The 9,901-nt window shown below is 50.7% G+C and overlaps 1 protein-coding gene across 1 annotated transcript; it reads left to right on the top strand.

Annotated features, from left to right (window-relative positions):
- The first annotated feature begins 1,731 nt into the window (after positions 1–1,731).
- Positions 1,732–5,343, top strand: LOC309845283 (anionic trypsin). The gene is made up of 5 exons (XM_082693031.1): positions 1,732–1,875; positions 2,910–3,069; positions 4,119–4,372; positions 4,702–4,838; positions 5,138–5,343. Exons 1-5 carry the CDS (start codon positions 1,836–1,838, stop codon positions 5,288–5,290), a joined length of 744 nt encoding a protein of 247 aa, XP_082549157.1. The 5' UTR covers positions 1,732–1,835; the 3' UTR covers positions 5,291–5,343.
- The last annotated feature ends 4,558 nt before the right edge of the window (positions 5,344–9,901 follow it).

Genomic DNA, 9,901 nt, shown 5'->3' with positions numbered 1-9,901 from the left:
ATAATTTCGTTCTGCATGTCTCACAATTAAAACACTTGTGAACAGTCAAATTTGAAACTCAATGCCAATGAAGATCAGCATGCATACCACTGTTTGTGTGTGTGAAGGCTCGTTAAAAGCTGTCAGGCACGGTACAAATATAGCACCTTCCCCCCGAGGTGTGAGCCCATCAGGATGAGAGGAGGTGCCATTGGAGAGACCAGAGCTCTGAGCAGTAGCTGTTCTGTTGTGAGGACGCCAGCCTCCAGCCATGCCAGGCACTGGAAGAGGGTTGGGCCCCTCCCAACCCCGTGAGCCCCACAGTGGCATTTTCCCCAGCTTCTGCTAGTTTCCATTACTTCATTCACCCAGCTTACTTCCTGTCTCATAGCCAGACTTCTGAGCCTTTTTCGCTTTGCTCATCACCTCCAGAACATGTACTCATTTCTACCTTTCAGAGAATTCAAAGGTAGACTGTGCCCCCTCTGGCCCTTCACCACCCTGGAACTCAGAGGAGCTGGGAAGGAGAAGCAAGACATAGACACTCGCTCCACCTCTGTTTCCCTCTGGCCCAGTCGTCCCTCAATAAATTACAGGGATGTGTCTTGGTGGGTCCCAAATTAAGGTCATTTCTGGGAAGATTAACTCTGTACTGAGCCCAGCACAATAGTCTTACTGCACCTAAAATAGAAAATTCCAGAACTCCCCCCTTTTATTGTTCTGAACGATCACCAAATACTCCACACTTTCACTATGTGCTAGTCTCTCTACTTACGGCTGATTCTCTGATCAGAACCTAAATTTTGCATTTTCCAGACCCTTTCTAATATGTGGTCTGGAGCATACAATCAGAGCTCGGGCTGTCAGTGCTTAGCAGGTGGGGGCAATTGAATCACCACTGGTGCAGACTCCCAGGGCAACAAGGAAGCTGCTCAAAAAGAACCCAGAACATGGCTCAGTGGGTTAAGCCTCTGCCTTCGGCTCGGGTCACGATCTCAGGGTCCTGGGATCGAGCCCTGCGTCAGGCTCTCTGCTCAGCGGGGAGCCTGCTTCCCCCTCTCTCTCTGCCTGCCTCTCTGCCTACTTGTGATCTCTCTGTCATATGAGTAAATAAAATCTTTAAAACAAAAAAGAATCCAGAACCGTGCGAGTGACGAGAAAGATGAAGACCCTCATAGAGAGGAAGGATATGGTTTGGGGGCTTCCAACCTCCTAATGTATCAGGTGAATGTCCACTTAACTTCTCTTTCCAAGGGCTCCTGTCTGCAAGAGTTGGTGGGAAGGAAAGCTAGTGAAAGCCCAGACTCCCATGAAACTCTGCTTCTCCCTTCTTGTCACCTGTTGACAGTGAGGTCCTGGTTCCCCAAAGCCTTAGATGTGACCTTCTTGCCCAGTGGTTTCTACTTGGGAGAAGGGTCGTCATGCTTACAGATGTAAGACTTCTCTCCTTTCGTGGGAGAGCAGCCAAGTTCTAAGCCCTTACTTAGAGTGAGTTAAATAAATCATGTCAGAAGGGCCAGGCTGTGCCTCCTCTTCTCGTCTCAGGCCAAGAAGGTCCAGCTGCGACAGACGGGGGCTTAGCTTTTCCCCCCCGCACCCCCAGAGTCCTCCCAGGGGTCCGTTGGTCTTCCTCTCTGCTCTCACAAGGCACGTTTTCTTATCACCGGTGGGTCACGACTCCATAGACGACCAAACACAGCAGAGCTGATACAAGGCTGAGGGAAGGGAAAGCGACAGGTGTATTTGCCTGGGAGGAACAGTGACTCTCTCTCTCTACCCTCACGTTCACCCTCTCCCTCACCTTGGGAGCTATAAAGGCTCTCCACCAGCCACTCAACTTCTACACTTCTGCCATCATGAATCCACTCCTGATTCTTGCTTTTGTGGGAGCTGCTGGTAAGTTCATGCATGACTTTGGACCGCCCTTGACCACCCCCCCAGCCCCGACCGAGATCCCTGGTCCACTCTTGCTGCTCTTCTGCGTTTACCTGGGCTCTGAGAGTCTGTCTCTCCTGTCCGGCAGCCTTCCTTCCCATTCCTGGGCTCTCTGTAAGCCTCGCTCCTCCCACTTTGTGCTGACCCCGTTCCCGACCCCGACATTCATCCATTTATTTTGAGACGTTGTTGGGAGAGGCTATAAAGGGAGAGCAGGTGCAGGCGGTCTGTGAAATGAACCAGGGGTCTTGAGGTTCAGGTCCAGCAGGGCTGGGATAGCTCCCCTAGAGGTGTTCTCAACCCCACGTACACCTAGGGAAGCTGAAAGAACACTCATGCCGGAGTCCTAGCCCTAGAAATCCTGATTTCATCGGCCTGGGGTGTGACCAGTGCATTGAATTTTTAAGTTCCCCAAATGATTTTAGGATCCCCACGTGGGCAGCCAAGGTTGCGAATCACCATTCCTTTGGCCCATGAGTTGGCGTACCTTTGTCCTGCCTAATGGGTCTGGGGGCTCCTGTCCCCAGGCTCGCCCTGCAGATTTTTAGTGATTGGAAAAGCTGGGTACAGCCAGGGCTACTTAGCCAGATTTTCCTAGCTAGGCCAATCCATCCTGACGATCTGGGGTTCAAATAGCCACGAGGAGCACACCAGTGGAAAAAGAGAAGCACTGAGTGGATGACAAAACCACATTTGGACCCATGTCACACTGAGTGCACTGTGAGGGCATTGTCTGTGTCCTCGCCCTGGAGCCACCAGTAGAGGTCTGTGCCTGAGCCCCAGGGGGCACGTGGCCATGTGCCCTGCAGACATACCAAGAGACTCAGGAGCGCTCTGTGCTGTGACCCTGCTGGGGATGGAATGCTCCCTGCCAGACCGTCTGTCGTCTCTGTGCTGATTAAAGACGTCTAACCCACGTGCTCCAGCCAGGGGACTCCGGGCTCCACCCGCCCATACCCGCTGAACTGGCTTTTCCCTTCCTGTCTCCATTCAAGTTGCTTTCCCCACTGACGAGGATGACAAGATCGTCGGTGGCTACACCTGCGAGGAGCATTCTATCCCCTACCAGGTGTCCCTGAACTCGGGCTACCACTTCTGCGGCGGCTCCCTCATCAGTGACCAGTGGGTGGTGTCCGCAGCTCACTGCTACAAGTCGTAAGTGCCGTGTCCTCTGGAGCCCTCTCTGAGAGCTGGGGTCAGCCCCGGGGGTGCAGAGGTTGGAGAGAATGGCTGGGAGGGGACACGAATTGGTCTCCGGCCACCCGGCTTACGGGAATGTAGGCGCCAAGAGGGGCATTCGACAGAAAGCCGCTCGCATCCAAAACTCAAGAGATGGAACAGCAAAGGCTGTTTCAGAAAAGGGTCAGAAAAGCAAGGAGGGACTCTTTTGGGGTGGTGAGGTCCACAAAGGAAAGCAGCAAGGACCTCGCGCGAGTAACCTTGCCAGTGGGATACACACCGAAACTGTGTAAGATAGGTTAAAAAGAAACACTGTTGCCTGGCTTCTATCCCAGGGCACTTAGAACTTTCAGGAAGAGGGGTCTGACTACTGGTGAGTTTTTAATGCTTTCCACCTCTGGTGACTGGACTCTGTAGCAGAGCTGAGACTCACTGCCTAGACCAAGGGTTCTCAAACCTGAGTGGGCATCAGAATCGCCTGCAAGTCTTGCTAAACTGCAGACCACTGGGGCCCACACCAGAACCTCTGATTCAGCAGGTCTGGAGGGAGAACTAAGACTTCGTACCTCTAACAAGTTCCTGGAGGGTGCTGAGGCTGCAGGTCCCAGGGCAAGACCTTGAGAACCACTGGACTAGATCATACAGGATGATGGCACTCACCAGACCCAGACGGGAGGGAGGAGAAGTCTCTGCATGTTGCTAGGCAAACTACAGAGGATGAGGAATATATGGGGAACTTCAAGGTGGTCATTTATGCCTGTGGCACTAGGTGCAGGGGTTGGGGGAGGGGTTGTAGGGAAGGCAGCCGGAAAACCAGGTTGAGGAGCAAGCCCCATGTCCTCTCCCTCGATGACCACCTACCTCTGAAAGAGAAAGTTGTTGGTCTCACCCCTGTACTGACCCACTACCCCTCTCCTGCCAGGTGATTCTGCCACACTCCCACTTGTGAGTAGGGTGCTCGAGAACCCTAGAGAAAAGCGGGCATATAGAAAAAAAGGGTCTCCCCATGCTTGTCTTGCCAACAGCCGCATCCAGGTGAGGCTCGGAGAGCACAACATCGAGGTCAATGAGGGGAATGAGCAGTTCATCAACTCGGCCAAGGTCATCCGCCACCCCAAATATAGCAGCTGGTCCCTGGACAATGACATCATGCTCATCAAGCTGTCCTCGCCTGCTGTCCTCAATGCGCGCGTGTCCACCATATCTCTGCCCTCCGCCTGTGCAGCCGCTGGCACCCAGTGCCTCATCTCCGGCTGGGGCAACACCCTGAGCTCTGGCAGTGAGTGGAACCCTCCACAACTCATCCTCCAACTTTCCCACCTTTCCCAGAACCAGCTTGAACCCCACTACATGCAGCCCTGGGTCCTCGAGGGAGGCAAAGCTTTAAGGAGTTAACCCCCTAGAATCCAAGTAGGGGACAAATACAACACCTGTTATTGTCCCATCTAGGGAGGGGCTCGGCAGGAATCAGTCTGGAAACAAAACCCATAGTTCCTTGCTGAAGCTTGTACGTTCTTGGTGTCCTCGGTGTTCAGCCCTGGGTCGCTGTCCCCCACGCTGGCCTGACTGCCATTTCTCCTTTCCTCCCTCTCTCCCTGCTCCTCAAAGTCAACTACCCTGAGCTGCTGCAGTGCCTGGACGCCCCACTCCTGAGTCAGGCCCAGTGCGAAGCCTCCTACCCCGGCCAGATCACGGAGAACATGGTTTGCGCTGGCTTCCTCGAGGGAGGCAAGGACTCCTGCCAGGTGACTTGACTCCTCCCATGCTGAGGCCCCCGCCCATACACATGGCCTCCTGGGGAGCAGGATTTGAACACCCAGGGCTGTGGGGCTGGTGCAGGAGGGCTTCAGGCCGTGGACTTCTACAGAAGCGAGGAAGGCTAGGCTGCGTGGCAGTCACCCCCTTCATGAGAATGAGCCACCATGGGAGACCTCCAGAGCCACAGAGCTGAGCACAATGCAATCTTTAAAAGTTCAGATGATATAGGGTTCTGTTTGCCCTTTTGCCTTCTTTATAAAACTTGTCCCACCTTCTTCCTTCCCAGGGTGACTCTGGTGGCCCTGTGGTCTGCAATGGAGAGCTCCAGGGCATTGTCTCCTGGGGCTATGGCTGTGCCCAGAAGAACAAACCTGGAGTTTACACCAAGGTGTGCAACTTTGTAGACTGGATTAAGACGACCATAGCTGCCAACAGCTAAAGCCCCCCCAGTCCTTCTGCCATCACTATGCTAATTAAATGTTCCTGTTACAACTGTCTGCGTCTGTGCCTGCTCCCTTCAGCCACTACCCCCTGGGAACATCCTCCCAGCTGAGGTCCGACAGCGCTCTATCCCTTAAAGATGAATAGAGTGCCCCAGCTCCCAAAATGTATCCCATGGAATACTAGATTAGCAGTGTGTGAAGAGACGTAATCCAAAAAAATAATAAGCAGGGGTTCATGGAGACTATTTTCAGGAAAAAAAAAAAAAGACATTTTAGAAGGCTGCATTAAAAAGTTTTCTTGACCTTGGAACTTCCCTGGGGTCTGGAGTGCAGTGCCCATGTGTGCCCACTCAAGGCACAGCTTGCATGACCTCATCATCTCCTATGGCTGCCACCCTGGGCTTAATCATTTTGGAGACACTCATGCTGATCACCTTGGCCTCTGCTGAGCCCCCCTGTACACGTACTCTTTCTAGCCCAGTGTGTACTCCCCCCCCCCCCCAGCAGCCTGCCCTGCGCCCTCTTTCCCACAACCTGCTCATATGTCCAAGGGGGACAACCCAGCAACCTGGTCTCTATCCGTTATACTCCTTTGAAATCTGCCTCTTATTCATCCCATATAATGATATCAGTGTGTCTACCACACTGAGCACTTTCCAGACGTTTTCACATTTAGTTCCTTCACCCTCTGAAATGGTTACTATTCCAGCGGTACAGGCAAGGAAGCAGAGGCTCAGAGAAGGCAGTTAGCTTACCAGATCCCTCATCCAGCGGACAGTAAACCTGCGGTCTGGCTCTTCACTAGCCTGACCCCCAAGCCGGCAACCTCTTCGCCCACCCCCCACCCCCCCTGCTGCAGCAGTGGTTGGAGACGCTGCCCGGCCTTCAGCTCTGCTCCTCTATGGCTCTCCAGGCCATTCTCTACCTCCCTGCAGTTCATACGGGCTCTGCTCCCTGGCCATCTTCCAGCTCTGTCCTCAGACAGATACTCCACGTTTCATCAATTCCTGATTAATACTTTGCCTGACCTCCCACAACTCCCAGAACAGAACCTGAGCTCCTGATCCGCAGATGAAAGGCTTTTCCTTCTCTGCAGTCCTCCCCTCTCTGTCTCTGCTCCAGTGCTTGGAAATCCCAGGGGCTCCTCCAACCAGCCATGAACCTCACACCTGTAGCCCTGGGCATTACTGGTCCATCTGGCTTGACCCCCTTCCCACCTGCTCCTTCAGCCTCTTCAGAAGAGTCATTTCTGATTCCTTCTGCCCTGGGCTCCTCCTCCCCACCCCCATGCTGGCCCTGTTGGCCCGGTGGTCCGAGTGAGGAGCCCTCCTCTTGAGGGTGCTTGTCGCTGCCACAGTCCTGCTCCTGCTGCCGCGTAACTACGGATGCATCTACCTGGCGTGCAATGCTGAGCTCCTTAGGCAAGAAATCTTGTCTTGCTCATCCTGGCATAGCTAGTGATTAAACAATGCCTACAATATAATGGGCAGTAGGGCCATGATTGAATTATTAAAGTATGAGCTAGGACCAGAGGGAAATGTATGGAAGACAGAAAGTACCTTCCGGAACACCGGTTCTCCAAGTGTGGACCCTGGCCCGGGGGGGACACCAGAATCACCTGGGAATTTAGGAGCGGTGCCAATTCCGGCGCCCCTCCCAGACCTACTGAATCAGAAATTCTGAGATGGAGCCCGGCCACTTGCATTTTCCAAGAATTCCACATCATTCTGATGCACAGGGAAACGAGAGCCATTGCAGTGGGCGCAACCCTCGGCAGCGCTCTCTGTGGAAGCAGCAGCCGCTCACATTTTCCTTGTTTGCAGGCACCACAATGAAGCTTCATGTGTCCTTTCTGATTTAGATCTTTCAATAACACCCTAAGGTAGGCGGTTTTGTTATTAAAGGGGCATAGCAGCTTGCCCTGGGCCTCACTGACTGGACTGGAGGACCGGGCAGTCTGGCTCTGGGAGGTGGGACTCGGGGACCCCAGTAGAGCCCCCGACTTAAACACCAAGGGCCAGGTACTGGTTCCAGCTCTGTCACCTCCTCACTCATGACCGGGACAACCAGCTTCTTCAGGTTGCGGTTTCATCTGAGGAAACTAGGAGACAAATTTGGGGTTTAAATGAATCGAGGAATGTGCTCCAAAAGTTTCAAGAAGGGGCACCTGAGGGTCTTGGTTAAGTCTCCGACTGGTGGTTTCACTCAGGTCATGATCTCAGGATCCAGAGATGGAGCTGGCGGGGGGCTCCACGCTCAGTGGAGAGTCGGCTTCCCCTCTGCCCCTCCCCGCCACATACACATTCTCGCTCTCTCAAATAAATTTTAACATCTTTTAAAAAAATAGCAAGAATTACAGACATGTGAGATGCAATTTGTGTATATCCTTCCCACGCCTCAGCCTCGGGAAAGGCAGGCAGGTAACACACTCACCCCTGCGGAGGGAGGCGGGGCGGGTGTGGGTGTGTGTGGGGGTGGGAGATGTGGGGGGGCTGGGAAAGGTTCCCTGCAGCACCAACCACATTCTCTCACGCTTTCAAGTGACACCCCCCCCCCAGATGGCAACAATTTAGGTCTAAAATAAGTTAGGAAAGGCTGCCCCCTGCTGCCCAAGATGACGAAGATATTGAATGAAGATGATGAATGATTCCCACCCCACACCTGCCCAGCTCCTACAGGGGAGAAGAGAAGAGCTGTGTGTGCTCCTGGGCACATGGACGGTGTGAGTAGCAAAGATAGCACAAAACCCAAAACTCCATCAGGATTGAAAGTAGCTGTGGCACCAAGGGGCGCCTCGGTGGCTCAGTGGGTTGAGCCTCTGCCTTCGGCTCAGGTCATGATCTCAGGGTCCTGGGATGGAGCCCCGCATGGGGCTCTCTGCTCAGCGGGGAGCCTGCTTCCCCTCCCCCCCACTGCCCCTCCACCTGCCTCTCTGTCTACTTGTGATCTCTCTCTCTCACTCTCTCTCTGTCAAATAAATAAATAAATAAATAAATAAAATCTTAAGAAAGAAAGAAAGAAAGAAAGAAAGAAAGAAAGAAAGAAAGAAAGAAAGAAAGAAAGAAAAGGGAAAGAAAGAAGCTGTGACACTAAAACAGAGTGGTATTCTTTTAAGGCCAGCTGGGCTGAGGGTCCCCAGCCAGATGGCCAAAAGGAAACTCACTTAGAGAGCAAATTACTGATAAACAAAGGGGTAAATGCCACAGGAAAATATATGCAAACAGATCAAAATAAATCATTACATTGAAGAAAGTGTTCCTCAAGGTGGGAATGGACAAAAGAGCAAGCTTGTCACCTTCCAGTTGGTGAAAGCAATTGATGACCCTTGATCCCAGCAATGGCAGATTGTTGGAGGATCCCCACTATTCCTGAGTAAAATGCACAGATGTTTTCTTTTTTCCCTGAATTCTAAGAGCCACGTTGTTGCACCCAACTACACTACCAGAGGGCGCTCCGACGTTCCCCACGGCTGACACCTGTTGGGGGGTGAGGGGATGGCAAGCAGTGCGTCCCGCGTGGAAATGCAAATACCCAGGGTAATGCTGTGCTTGATTATTTATTTAAATGCATATCAATAAACCCACTACTAGAGATTTTTAACGCAAAAGATCTTGAGGACTACTCAGAAATATGCATTTTTCACAAGCTTCCTGAGTGATTGGAGACCAGATAAGCAAAGTCAGGACCATATAACACATCGAAAAATAATGACTTTGTGAATTAAACAAGTAGATTTTTTAAATCACACATTTCAAAGTATTACTTCAAACAACACTTTGTTGGTATTTTCTTGAAAATTTTTATTAACTTAAGTTTAATTTTAAATAGATCATATATGGCTCAAAAATTGAAACAATACAATAGAGACTAAAACTATTTTTACTTCCGCCTTCTTTCTACCTCCTCCACTCAGTCTTAGTAAGCAATCATTTTGATTAAGTTCTTTTGTATCCTTCTAGTGTGTCTTTGTACAGAACCAAGCAAACAAATGCATAATTCTCATGTTCCTCTTTTACTGGACAAAAGATGGTATATGGAAATGCTGACAGGCAACTTGCTCCCCCCCCCCCCCAGTTAACAGTATATATCTTAGCTTTCTAGAGCAGGAAAACATTTGTATTCTTTTTTAGCATTGAATAATATTCCATTTTGTGGATGTATCCCAGGTTATTTATCCAGACCCTTCCTGATGGGCATTTGAGTTTTCCTGATCTTCTTTCTACCCTAAATAATGCAAGTATTTTACAAACATGTTTTATTTGTATGCAAGAATGATTATAATTATATAATAATAAAATATAATATATTATATAATATAATAATTATAGGATAAACACCCAGATGAGGGATTTCCACGTGAAAAAGTAAATACATGTGTAATTTTCATAGATATTTCCAAGTTATTCTCCACTCGGGTTGTTGTCATTTTTTGTAAAGTGTATATTTCACTACACACTAGCTAATGGTCTTCTTTAATTCAATGTTGTCAGTCACATTGGTGAACAGCGGTATTTCGATGCAGTTTTCATCTGCAAGATTTTTTGCCTATGGTGCAACACCATTTGCATTTCTTTTTCTCTGAACCATCTGTTCTTTGTCACTTTCCT

This window comes from Mustela nivalis, assembly GCF_964662115.1.
Source record: "Mustela nivalis genome assembly, chromosome: 12".
Lineage (NCBI taxonomy): Eukaryota > Metazoa > Chordata > Mammalia > Carnivora > Mustelidae > Mustela > Mustela nivalis.
The sequence above is the reverse complement of the archived record's forward strand: the minus strand, read 5'-3'. Positions and strand labels throughout refer to the sequence as shown.